At 42.8% G+C, this 14,467-nt stretch overlaps 1 protein-coding gene across 1 annotated transcript in view; it reads right to left on the bottom strand.

Moving 5' to 3' along the window:
• MLH1 (mutL homolog 1) overlaps positions 1–14,467 on the bottom strand; it is a 340,404-nt gene that overhangs the window by 160,531 nt on the left and 165,406 nt on the right. Inside the window, exons 10-11 of the mRNA XM_069215008.1 lie at positions 5,987–6,080; positions 5,742–5,895 (exon numbers count right to left, since the gene is read on the bottom strand). Coding sequence (XP_069071109.1) covers positions 5,742–5,895; positions 5,987–6,080 — 248 coding nt within the window. The remainder of the gene's footprint in view (positions 1–5,741; positions 5,896–5,986; positions 6,081–14,467) is intronic.

The raw sequence follows: 14,467 nt of genomic DNA, 5'->3' as shown, positions 1-14,467 counted from the left end.
AAGGTGGCGGTCTTTTGGCTGCTGCTCACACGGCAGCCTTCAGTAAAGACCGCAAAAGTCAGAATGACCACCTCAGTCTTTTTATGGAAAGCAAAAACATCTATTGCATGCACGACCCCACCAGGTGAAGATACTCTATGGCACATCCAGGCAATTCATAATCTGGAAAATGACGTCTCCTGGGCTCATCCGCCCTGATGTTGGGGAATCCAGCAAGGTGAATCAATGTCAGGGAGACCTTGTAAAAATCCAGCCACTTCCTCAACGCCTCCAGACAAAGGGCGCAAGACTCCAAACCACTGTTCTTGTTGCAATGCCATATGGCAGTAATATTGATTGTTAACATATGAATTAACCTTTCCTTGATGGAAGAAAGAAACACACTGAGGGCAAGGAAGATTATATGCAGTCCCCAAAAACTGATGTGACTGTGCTCCTCCAAGATGGATCAGAGTACAGTGACTGCGCCAATTTTAAGGGACACAACTGCACCCACAGATACCTCAGAGGAGAAAGGGATATTTGGCTGTTACTGTCATGGTGGCATTAGGCATCCACAAATGGGGATGCCAGACTGGCTCGTCAGAAATCTGAATCCTGTCTGTTAGGGACCCATAGTGTTGGGCCCACTGCAAGAGTTAATTTCCTTAAAGGGCCCACAAGTGCCAGAGCTTGTGGGGCACCAGGAGGATGCAGGCGGCAAGGACACCAAACAGTCTTAGAACTGTTGAGGCTGGAACAGTAACTCTTTGAAATAATCAGGATTATAGCCTGAATGACCTTGAAAATCTGTGTCAATTGGAACACCATCATGATGCATATGGCCCTCATTACGACCCTGGCGGTCGGCGGTCATCTGGAGAAAGGTACTGCCAACAGGATGGAGGTACAGTTCCCCAAATTATGACATTGGCGGTTTGGCTCAAGCCAAACCGCCAATGTACCACTCTGTCCGCCAGGGTGGTAACGGCTGCTGGGTTGGAGACTTCGGTCTCCAGCCAGGCGGCTGTCACAATACCATCCTCGGGATTATGACCCCGCCTACCGCCATGGTTTTCGTGGCAAGCGTTCCACCACAAAAACCATGGCGGTAGGCACTATCAGTGCCAGGGAATTCCTTCCCTGGCACTAATAGGGGTCTCCCCCGCCCCCCCCCCCTCCCCAGGACTCTCTCCCACCCTCGCACATTAACACACCCACACGTGCACACATACACACTTGTACACACATGCATACCCACATCCACCCACGCATGCACACATACATACCCACACACCGCAACACACACCAACATACATTGTCGCACACACGCATTCACGTACACTCACATTCAGTCATTCACGCACTCATTCAACGCGACTCACACCTGCATGCACGCATACAAAAACAGACATACACACCCCCCACAACACCCCCACACACCAACCCTGCCCCACCTCTCCTGTCGGAGAACCCGACTAACCTGCTTGCAGGGGGGTCCTACGGCAGGAGACGGGACGCAGAACTGCTGACAGCAGCAGCATCTGCCAGCAAAACACCGCTAGGCCGTATCTTTGCTCATGATACGGTCAGTGGTGTTTTGCTAACGTGGCACTGCTGCTGACAGCAGCGCCACCTTACCGCCGTCCGCCCCCATGACCGTCAATGGTATTCCGCCAGCCTTCTGGCGGAATTCTGCCTACGGTCATAATGTGGGTGGGCGGCTGGTAGCCACGGCAACGGTATGTTGGCTGCCGTCGTCGTGGCGGTAGGTGGTCAATACCGCCAATGTTGTAATGAGGGCCTATATCTAGAATCGTTTCACCACAGGAAATCCTCTGAGAAGGCAGAAGACAGGACTTGGAATCACTGATAAGGAACCCTGGAGTGGACAGTATAAACACTGTTCTCTCCAGGCATCTGAGACAAGCTGATGCGAGCTTGTCTTCAATAGCAAGACTTTGAGCTACAGAAAATATGGATTTCGGACTTAAAAGATGAGCCACCAGAACAGATATAACTACATATAAACCTGAGGGGTGAATGTCAGGTCAAGCTGTAGTATAGTGAATTGAAAATGGTCTGAACCCATCTTCAAAGCTTACTAACTGCGGAGCTGCAGGATTGGCACATGAAATTGTGTGTCCTGCAGTTCTAGGGACACCATTCAATCCTTGGGATCCAGATCACAGAAACTGAACCAGTGTCATTAGTGTCTTTATCTTGAACTTCTCCTTCCTGAGGAAAACGTTAAAGACTCCAAGATCCAATATCGACCTCTGGCCCCCATTCTTCTTGGGGACCAGCACATATTTACAATAGCAGCCTAGGCCCCCCTCTGATGCGAAAATGACTGGGTCAAAATAGCAGCATAATGCTGATACGTGAAGTAAAAACTCTGGAATGTCAGTTGGGGTGTACAAAAATGGGAAATCATGACCTTGTCAAACAATTTGAAGAACCCACTGGTGCAAATTGAGAGACTGACAATGGGGTAGTTATTCTGTTGGAACCTACTGGGCGATGGAGTGAAAATTAAAGGGTAGTGCCGACAGCGGTGCTGGACAAGGAGGAAAAGGAGGACTGCTGCTGCTGTTGGTGACCTCTGTCTCTACGCATCCACGTATGCCCTGGAGCCCATGAAGGGCTGAAGTGGCTGACCAGGCTGCATATGACAATAGACAATATCCTCAGGGACTTGCAATACTACAGGCGGAACTGGCAGGATGCAGAAAGCTACCCCACGAAACGTCCCAGGGCAGAATCTGCCTTCTGGCAAACAATCATGCCTCATCAAAAGGCACACCCATAAATGACGCTTGATCATCCTGGAAATCTCAGTGCCACACATCTAAACATGGTATCTGATAACACCACCACTGGCCATAGCCTGTGCAACACAATCGGTGAGGTGATGTCAGACTCAAACATACTTCAAAAGCTGTAAATTCATTTTATAAGTCTTCATGCAAGCCACCAAAATCTTGCTTGCCATGCCCATGTGGAAAATGGTATATACCAAGTGAAGAAACAAACTCCATTTAATGATCAGAGTGGAAGACTAGCCAATGAGGAAAAAAATACTTTTACCCATAGTGTCCATTGTTTTTGATTCAATGTCCAATGGAGAAATTAAAACGAATTTGGATTGGCTTTGCTCATTCAGACCAGAAGTATTATCCTTTCTGGAGTAGGATACTGTGCCAGGAACGTTGGACTTCTTGGGGCTGGTTTGTTACATCTAGAAATGGAGTAGCTTAGTGGCTGAGTTGGCCAAGACCTTGACTAGGTTGCCATAATGGTGTCAGTGAAGGATTCGATGATTGACAACAAGAACTAGGAAGTGGAGGGCCCAAGCTGCAAGATTTCTGTCAAAAGATTTGCTCCAGTCACAACTGTAGCTGAAATTCTAGAACCTCTGTGTCTCTGAGTAGCATCATCGCAAAAGAAGCACCCTTTTCTGCAACACCCACTCAAACCATGACAAGTGACGAATCAAAGTCCCTGGTATTTTGTAGGTCTTCCTCCTTGTGGGGAGCATTCCTAAGATCCTGAACGTCATTGTAGTCAGAGCCAAAGAGGACCTCCATTCTCCTGAAACACAGCCTCTAGGGCAGTGTTTCCCAACCTTTTGACTCCCAAGGACCCCCACTGAATCACTACTGGAAGCCAGGGACCCCCAAGAAATGTGTACAATTTAAATTTCAAACATTAAAACAGTAATTCGCAAAAAATACACAAAAAGTACACGCCAAACAAATACTCAAGTTAGTAAAGATATCATCATTTTATATTGGAAAAAAATGCAAAAATTGGAAAACTTTAATGGGAAGATTGGTGCTGCATCTCACTTTTCAATGTTTGGGTTTATTTAGGAAAGCTGAATCCTCAAGTCACATTCTACATTTCCCAAGCGATTTTTGTTTTTATTTTTTTAAATACATAAACTTTTTTATTTAATGTGTGGTGGGCAAAGGAAATAAAACTATAAAATCCTCTCATCTCTCCATAGCCTCTCTGTCACATGTATTTATTTGATTTATAGCACCTCTCATACCAGTGTAGGGTGTCAAAACACTTTACAGGGGACTACAAGGTGTAGGATTCACCTCATCCATGCTGTTAGCATTTTGTTAGACTGCTTGGTCTGGAAAAACACAAACTCAGGATTCAGAACATAACACAGTGGCTAGCCTTGACTTTAATAATAGCCTACTCCGATGCAAGCAAACCTTTTTTTTTTTAGCAGTAATGAAAGAATTGGAAAAATATATAATTTTTCTAATTTGTTCCATGTAGTTCTTTGTTGGCAGTTCATAACTCACTGTGCAGATTATGATTGTGACTTATGAACTGCACAATAACAAAAGAATCTCTGTGACAAAAGCAGTGACCCACTGTGCTATGCACATAAAATGTGGTTCTTTGCATGATACACATTCTTTGCATCTGGCACATTAACCATCTGTACTACCTCCAATGAGTCAAACCTGCCACTACACAAACTCCCATCTCTCCAGCAGGTAAATTAATCACCAGAGTAATCTTGACACTAAAGCTTACTCTGAACTTTGCAGTGCTTTTAAAGCTGCCACACAAATGTATTGCGGACCCCCTGGGAATGTGTCACGGACCCCTGGGGGTCCGCGGACCACAGGTTGGGAAACGCTGCTCTAGGGCAAGGGTACAGAAGGAGAGTCTTCCTCATACTCAGGTTGGGACAGGTTTCAAGGCGAAACCCATTTGCTTCCTAACGTTTTGGAGGGTGAATCACTGTATACTGACAATAAAGTTTAAATTGGACAACAGTTTGGAAATTCTAAAAGCTGAACTCCAGATCTGCGTCAAAGGGCACAGAAAAAGAGGAACTGACCTCAGTGTGCATTTAGCTCCAGAGTAGTCATGTGAGGTGGTATTACACAAAGTGGGTCTGGGTCCAAGCCAAGATATATGGATAATGCAGTACTCTGCAGTGTGTAGATGTTAAATGTATGTGCTGGATGTATGGGTTGCCTATAAGTGGTACAGTGCATGAAGGGTGTGGTGCTGCACACTGGGTGCGTGGTCAATGCATGTGCTAGATGTATGTGTGCTGTTGACTGGAACAATACATAAAGGATGTAGTGCTGTGCAGTGCATGCAATTTAAATGTATGTGCTGGAGTAAGTCCTTTGAAGCGCTAACTGTATGTCCACTCTTTGAAGAGGTGGAAAGGGGGTGAACCCTTCTTATGCTTCCGCCACGGCTGATCTTTAAACCTCAAAAAATGCTTTACCCGTTGACTTAGAATGAGACTGGGTCCTCGACTTTGAAAATGACTGAACTCTCTCTTGTGCTTGGCAACATAAATCTTGGCCGCGTGCTCCCTGATGGCCTTGTGGTGCATCAGAGAGCATCTGCCTCACGATTTTGAGGAACCACAGGCTTGCAGCAATAGCAACACGGCTTGAAACTTGTAATCTTTGGTGGGGAAATTTCCCTAGCACACTGTTTCTTTTCCATTTTGGAACTTGATACTATTGAAAAGTTGGGAGCGGAGTTCTGCATCTACATCAGAGGGCATGGAAAAAGAGGAACTGATCTATGTGCAGCAGAAGCTTTTAGAGTTTCCAGAACCAGTCTGGTTCCAGGAGAGATTTGCATAGTGGATTATCTGCAGTTAGAGGTATTCATCAGAAGCAACGTTTTTTAATGGCTGACACCCCAGTGCCCTGCAAAGCATGACAGTAGATCACGTTATACTTTAAATAGCAATTGCTCACCTGAGTGAAATACATGCGAGAAGAGTTGGAGCCAAGCAGTTTGCTCTCAATGTGCTGCTGCACATGTTCTATGACGCTATCTTCATGAAGAAAGTGCACTTCGTGTTTTGTAGGGTGCACATTCACATCTACATTATGAGGGGCAATTTCCAGGCTGGAAAGAATTGGAAACGAAATTCTTAATAAGCAAAGCCAATATTTTAATATGAGACACCTCAAACATAAATAACATAGGGTATAGTCACCTCAGATATAAGAATGGATGGGTATTCTTTGGCAGATAAGCAGCATACACAGTTTCAATAGCTTTTCGCAGAGCACTCGACTCAACTAATCTACCTGCAAAGAGATTCATTGAAAGAGGGTCACACAACATAGCATTAATCCCAATAAAATTTTGATAAGAAACAGGTCACTGGTAACATGTGCAATGCTTTGGGTTCATATTTTGATATATTCATTTGCAAAGTGAAAAGCCAGAGTTCAGAGGTTTCATGGGAACGAAAATGTATAATTATTCTGACCTCTTCCAAAATATTTTGCAATTTTAGGTTGCATTTCAGTTACAGAAATTGGTCAAGGCATGAAAGTCATACAGGTGCGAAACCACATAACCTGCCCCCTTGTTGTATTGTTTAATGCAATTACGCGCAGGAGAGGAAAATATATCACAAATGTAATGCTATATAGTCAAGCACTTATTTCTTAGTCTGTATTTGACTTTTATGCTAATGATGCAACAGTAACAACATTTACTCTCTCCCTAGTCAATCATTTTGTATAATCACCACAAATGTGATACTATAGCCTTAGATCCCGCCGCAGCGGGCTCTACCGGCCATTAAAGGCCCGCTCCCATGTTAAAGGCCCGAGCCGCATTTAAGGGCCGGTAGAGCCCGCTGCGGCGGGTTCTAAGGCTATTAGATCATTCTGCCACTAGAGGGCAGAATGTTCTATCAAATTAAACAAATAATTTACGACGCCCAAGGGGATCAAAATCCTCTCGGCTCCATGAGGCTTTGTTCAGAGCTGTTGCTGTGAACAAAGAACATTGGAATGTTGACGCTCAGGGCTTTTACCAGCCAGTAAAAGCCCAGAGCACTCCATTGTCTGCAATGGAGCCCCCCCAACATTCAAATGTTCTAATATAACCTTAGAACCTGCTGTAGCGGGCTCTAGCGGCTATTAAAGGCCCGTTCCCGCGTTAAAGGCCCAATCCTTCGGCTCGGGCCTTTAACAAGGGAGCGGGCCTTTAATAGCCGCTAGAGCCCGCTACGGCAGGTTCTAAGGCTATTAGAACATTCTGCCACTCAGGGCAGAATGTTCTGTTAAATAAAACAAATTCCTCACAGAGCCCAAGGGGATTAAAATCCCCTCGGGCTCCATGAGGTTTTGTTCACAGCTCTTGCTGTGAACAAAGAGAACATTAGAATGTTGGCAATGCGGGCTTTTACCGGCCAGTAAAAACCTGCAGCACTCCATTGTTTTCAATGGAGCTGCCAACGTTCCAATGTTCTAATATCTGTTCTATACTAAGCTAAGTGGGATGACGCACAATAATTGAACAATTATCTTTGTGGTTATTAAAGTACTCCAAGTCATTTCTTTCTCTCTACTTCTCCAATGGTTTCGAGTTTTGGTGCAAAATCAGACCTCAACAGAAACGAGTCTCAAAAGATGGTGTGGTCTTAGGTATTAATCAAAGAACCCACACCTTGGGCACTTTCCCTGAATTTAACACACATCAATCTCGGCTCTACTCGTTTACAATGTATAAGGACGCAATGAGAGCCCAACATATGCAAGTATAGGCACCTCGAGGTTGCTGCTGTAGACATATATTGACAGAGGGCTACTGATTGAATTGAGATACGCTCGCTTACTCCAGGTACAAATTGCTTTCTATCGATTTACTTGATCCTGCGATCTTGTGTTAGTACTATGACTGGTCAATGACACTTTTGATTGTAATTCTACTGAATCCCTGGCCACATTTGCCAGAGGTACAACCAATACAAAAGGAAATCACCAGGTGCTAGAAATGTGCTGAAAGTCCATTTGATGATGGCTATGTACAGATTTCATATTTCAACCATCATTTTTGCAAGTATTCCTGACATGGACATTCACAAACAGTCTATTTCCAAGTATAACTGGGGAAATCCTAAACTGGATTCTATGTGTAACTTATGTTAAACTATTTTTTCATGTTAATCGTGCATAACAAAGACCAATACATACATAAACCCAATTCAATTATCTTTATTTGGTCAAAATTTGGACCATTAGAGTGCAGTCAACCATACATCAGTACATAAAAAAGAGAAAAAAGAAAATATAAAAATAAATAATAAAACTCTTAGTAAATACTAAAAGCAAGAACAACCATTTCTTCTTTATAATCTGGATAAAATAACAGGAGACCTTCTTGCCTGCTTAAGAACCGATCATCAGCACATTTTGGCAAGCTCCTGCTGTAGGCAATTGAATTCCCATTCACAACTATTTAGAATGGAATGTGCTTTTAACCATTAATACATGTATAAATACATAATAGAGTCAGGACTTCAATGTAAGAGTAATTCCGGGACTGCTAGTCTAAGATTCAATATAACATTATCCTAAGGAAAGACACATTTTATGGCCAGAACCGCTTATATTAAAATAGTTCTAGTACTAACAGTCTAAAGTGCATTGTGCCGTCATACAGTAAGTACATTAGTAAATAAATGCTCTATTTCGACCGTGAATCATAAGAACTGTTCTGGTACTAACAGTCTAAAGTGCAGTGTACTGTTATACAGTAAATAGATTGATAATTAAATACTTTATCTCAAACATTAATCATAAATGCTATACATAGAATAATAAAAACAGATACTTTTGTAATCATAATATTATCACTGTAAATTATAATAAAATTTGATATGAGAATATCATCTCTAAAACCATTGAATAAAAACAGGAAAAAGGGGAAGAGCCATTCAAAAGTCATAACCATCTATTGTTCCCCACTATTCCTACTATGTGGCTCAACATAAAAAATCTGACACTAAGGTGGCCCTGTGATGAATGGACCAAGCTGCTGTCAAAAATTTGGTGACCGTACTTACAACCAGTGTAGACGAATGATATTTACAAATTCTATAGGCGTTAGCTCGATCATATAATAGCAAAGCTTTGCACAATGGGATAATCCATTTTTCACTAGGGCTCTTATACAGGGCACAAAAAAACAGAACATGTCCAATTGATTCCTCATATGTATTGCAGTTTGAGCACTTGTTGGCCTCAGAACTATTCTTCGACCATCGAGCAGTAAAACTATTAACTGGTAAGGTTCCATATCTAAACTGGAGGAATAAAACACGGGCATATGCAGGCCATGGTTCTTGTTTTGGCAAGCAGGTACTCAGATGTTAATCGGCCCACCCCATTACTTTGGAAGATCTCTTCATTGGCCTTCGCCCAGTATCTTTGTTTAACTAGCGAGGTACCATTGGTGGGGGATCGACCAATTTCATCTCCCTCCACCAGCTGACCTTTTTCCAGCTACACTGGGTCTTTAAAAGATCTTTAATTGACTCTCGAAAGGGTTCCAGTTCTTCCATTTTCCATAAGCGGATCCAATATAAGAGAGGTCTCAGACCCACTACATCTTTGATGCGTGTTCCGAGATCAAGTCTGAGAGGGATCAGCGGTGTACCCTACCCCAACCTAGTTATATACCTGAAGAAATGATTCTCTTTAATTTGGAGGACATCTAACTGCCTTTGGGAACCCCATAACTCTGCCCGTACAGTGCATCACCTCAAATTTGAACTTTGTATATTTCAAGGATAGGGTTCAAAGGTGGACTACCTACAGTTCTCGCTTTGCGTCCTAGGGCCCCCCCTCTTTGGCATATGATATGAGCCCCTTTTCTGACAGCTGTCCGAGTCCATTAATCTGATCCCCAAGTAGTCGTACTCAGTCACCCTTTCCAAAGGAATGGAGTTCATTGAAATGGTCGCTTTTGTTTTTATTTCCGTGAACTACATATCATACACTTGGTTTTCTTGACATTAACTTCCAAACCAAAGTCTCTGCAGAACAAGCAGAATTGGTCAGCCAGATTTTGCAATCCCATAGGAGTTTTGGCTAATAGGATGGTATCATCCGCATAAAACAGACCTGGGATTTTCTTGCCTGCCAACTTGGGTGAGTCATTATTGCAATTGGTTAGATATTTGATACAGTTGTTTATGTATAAAAGAAAGGTGCTAAGACACAGCCTTGCCTAACTCCTTTTTCAATAGCAACTGGGTCAGATAATTGGCTATCCTTGCCGCTCCTAATTTGGGAAAAAGTACTTTCATGGAGTCGGACTATAAGGTTTAGAAGACCTTTGGGGACGCCCATATTAGTTAGTGTCAACCAAAGTTTGTTCCTATGTACCAGGTCAAAAGCCGCTCTAAGATCGACAAAGGCCACATATAGGTTCCCAACTCCAACGTCCACTGTCTTCTATTTAATCGCTAAAAACCTCAGGACCTGGTCTATTGTACTGACCGCGGGTCTGAACCCTGCCTGTAGATCAGAGATGGCCCCATTCTCCGTGATCCACTCGTCTAAGTGGAACAAGATCTGCTTTGCAAAAAGTTTTTGGAGGTTATTGAGTAGGCATATTGAGCGATAGATGGGTCGCTGGGGCTGCCTTTTTTGATAAGGGGAACTATCTCGGCTCCCCTCCGTGTCCGGGGAATGGGTGCTCCTGCGGCGACTGCAATACAAACCAAATTCAGATAAGGGGCCCAGATTTTGGGGTTCGATTTGTAAAGATCACCAGGAATTTTATCAAGACCGGGGCCTTTCCCCACTTCAAAGAGGTTATTGCTGCTTTAGTTTCTACTAAGGTGAATCTGATTGGGGTATATCAGGTTTCCTAATTTCGACCAAGTCCCTGAAGTTTGGTAAATCTGCCCCTGTATAAAGAGACCCAAAATGTTGTACCCATGTTACAGGGAGGATCGAGGTACCAGGCAGAGGCCAGGAGTCACCACTATCACTTGAAATCAGCTTCCAGAACTTGGAGGTGGCATTAGCTCTTGCGGAATCCAGAAGAGCAGCCCACCTTGCTTCCTCCCAGCTCCTACGGGCCTTGATGAGTTCCTGTTTATAGCCCTCTCTTGATTGTCTTATAGGCTCTCAAACCCCCCTTCTCAAGTCCCTCAATCGCTTAAGCTTAGCTTCCCTACACGAATGGTTGAACCACCTCTCACTGCACTTATTCCTTTTTTTGGCAGCTGTCTCTTTAATAAAGTGTCTTTTGAGGGAGTTAAATAATTCTAAGTGTGCTGCCATAAGCCTGTCCCCATCCTCAGGTAAACGGAGCATATGATCCATTTGTTCTACTAATAGGCTATATATCGATGTAAGGGAACCCAATGAGGAACTAACAGCGTTCCACTTAATATTAGGTTTGTTATTGGTCATGACAAGCTGCTGTGCATAGTCCTTAGAGTCAGAGGCTTCTAGTATAAGCAGCAGACCCCGGTACATAAAACTAGTGGTTCGTGGTCGCTTTCTTCGTGTTCCGTTACCACTATATCGACCATATGTCCCCACAAACAGATTTCCAGTAAAAAATGGTCCATGTGGCTCCTATAAGCTCCTCGCTTAAAAGTGGGGCGGTGTTTGGCGTCTGAGCAGGAGCGGCCGCTACAGGCACGAAGACTGTATGCAAGTGTGATGTCAACAATTTGGTAGGCTGTTCTGCTCATTCTAAGACTTTTGTTCGATGTTAGATGCGGAATACCGTAGTAAATGTCCTCTTCTTCGTAGAGTTCTTGGGCCACTGAATAGGGCTCGAAAGTCGCATTAAAATCCCCTGCAGACGTTAACCCAACAATAGAGACAAGGCACTGTGTATTCCTTGTAAAGTTTGTTTGTAAAGAGATTTTTGTTTTTAACTTTTGGGTTTCATACAACAAAGACATGGCATCATCATCATCTGGCAGTGTCATGGCCAATTCACTACAGGGTTGGTTATTATATAGGCATAAAAGGGGTTGCACAGTGCAGCATGTGCCACAAATGTGCACATCATTTTCAGTTTTCAAAAAGTGGGAGTCATGTGAAAATGGCCCATTGTGTCTTGTGAGATGATCTGTGTACTCTGATGGGAGGCAGCCTGAGGAGGTTAAAGATCAATTCATAAGACTGTCGAACTGGGAATCAGGATTTAGAGAAAAGATAAAGTGTTTTCCTTTAATGTTCGTAGTAACCTGAAAGAAAGACCGCCTGAAAGGATGTGTTCCGTGGACATCTGGGGTACTCCCTCAAAACCCAGCTAAGGCATTTTAATGGGGCCATCCGCAGTCTTGACATTTCAGGGTGTTGGGGGCTTAGGCCGATAGGAGCATTGTACCACCACAACTGTGGTCTATAACTGTCTCAATGTATAAGTAACCAAACTCTAAGGACAGTGGAATTGGAACAAAAGTTTTACAAATGCGTTGCATGCAGACTTCTGAAATATATAATCTAATTAAAATACCAGTTTGAAAAACAAAAACATTCTTCACCTAATTCCGCGATACCTCTAGTTCCACGAGCAATGCAAAACGTTTTAAAACTAGACCGTCAAATCACACTGTTAAACTTTAGCTTGACAGTCTTGTATCAATCTTTTCTACTACCTCAATTGACGCAGATTTCTCTTGCAACATCTCTTATAACAAACTGGTAAATGGTGTTCTTCAAACAAACATGAATAATCATAGCATTGTTCAAAGAAAAAAAGGGAGTCTTTGTATTTTGGAGAACCAGTTCCATTCTATACTGAGAATAGCATTTCTATAAAGAAAAAAATGTTCCATTTAACATCTCCCTATGAATTTGTGATTTTGCATTCTATGATTTGCACTAATACTGCTTAGCGGCATTATGCAAGATCTTGAAATGTATTTATAAAAATTAATTCAGACATGTAAAGTACACTATAAGGTTGCTTGAAAAGGTCTTGAAACGCAGGTGACCATATGTAATGTTTAACAGATTGTATTTATTTTTTAGCATATATCTACATAAATATTTTTGAAAGAGCCACAAGGGCAGCAGAATAATAAAGCGCCTGAATAACATGCAAAAGGGGAACTAGAAAAACATAACAACATTGGTTATCTAAACACTATTTGGCAGATACCAATAGCGTTGGGATGAAATTATAGAAAAAGGGACAAGATTAGAACAAAGCCATTCTTTACTGTAAAACGGGTTTTCTCGCTGGAATAGCAGGCCTGATGGATGCAGTGAAAACGCTTGTTTGAAATGTCAGGGTTTCATTCCCTTCAGAATACATAAGTAGTCGAGAGCGTTGCTCCTGGTTGAGCTAGATGCAGGAGCAGAGATTTCGGCCTTATTGTTATTGCATGTCAATGCATGGATAGATTACAGAAGTGCAGATCTAGCCACAAACTAAACGAGTGCTACACAAAAAAGGGAAGAACAAGACAGGAGGCATTAACATGAAAGGATAATGGGAGAAGGGGATACTGGAGTGGAAAGGAGTGGTCAGAGGAAAATATTAGGATATGATGGGATACTTTGTAAAACAAAGTGTGTTTACTTACTTATGAAAGAGGGAGGCGTGGGGGGGCTTGACTGATCTAGACTAGGATATTTTTGCTAATTTGTGAGCACAGAACGAGAAGGCATGATGTAGGATTGTCTCTTCCTTGCATCTCTTCATTTCCAATTTTGCAGCGTTGAAGCTTCAGCAGCTACGGGAGCAGGTGGGGATTTTGAGCTTCGGGGTGACCAAGGAGGGGTTTTCATATAGAGTCATTTGTAAATAGTGCAACTACAATTGTGTGTATGTATGTGTGTGTGTGTGTGTGTACATATATATATATATATATATATATATATATATATATATATATAAAATAGTGGCAGTCGCCACTGTGTAATTATAGTTAGGTCCAAGTTTCCATAGCAAATGGATTTCTTGGTTTGCTAATAAAATGTGTTTTTGGCACCGTTTAATGAATCTTCATGAAATGTTCCAAAATATATATATATATAAAAAAATGCATCCATCTCAGCTCCTTCCTGGAAAGTATCCATGTGTCACGCAGGGCTAAGACGAAAGGGGGGGGGGGGGTCCTGCAATGTGTTTATCCCATGCATTTCCCCATAGGAACTTCAGACAAAGTTACAGCAAAAACGGCTTAACAGAATCTCACAGTGTTTGGCAGAAAGAAAGCTACATCTTGAGCCAGAAAGCATGCTTTTTGTGATTATGTGTACCTCTGTTTAGCAGGTTTTGAGAAATGAAGATTCATAATAAATAGATATCTAGTGACGCAGTACTCCTATTGCTCAGTGTGGGGAAAAATGCAATTTGATTGGCCTGTTCCTGCGGAACCGACCAATATGATTGGCTGGCTGCAACAGAGGAAAATACTGTGGCCACCCAAATAGGACTCTGTGGTCTTGATCACCATTTCCTGAAAAATAAACAGAATAGACAGGCTTGGCAACAATTTGAAATATAAAAAAATAAACTGCTGCCACAATCCAGCTGAAGTCAGTGGGGCCCTGCGAGGTCACATGGGAGTCCAAAAAGACAAAACCCTAAACATGCACAGCCTTTTCCCAGTATAGAGGTCTCTGCGCAGAGGGGTCAACCCAGTCGCGGCTAGCTGTGCTCACAAGGGGCGGGGCGGGTGTGGCGCATTGGT

Source organism: Pleurodeles waltl, chromosome 2_1 (assembly GCF_031143425.1).
Source record: "Pleurodeles waltl isolate 20211129_DDA chromosome 2_1, aPleWal1.hap1.20221129, whole genome shotgun sequence".
In the NCBI taxonomy this organism is placed as follows: Eukaryota; Metazoa; Chordata; class Amphibia; order Caudata; family Salamandridae; genus Pleurodeles; species Pleurodeles waltl.
This window is presented reverse-complemented; position numbering and strand designations above follow the sequence as displayed.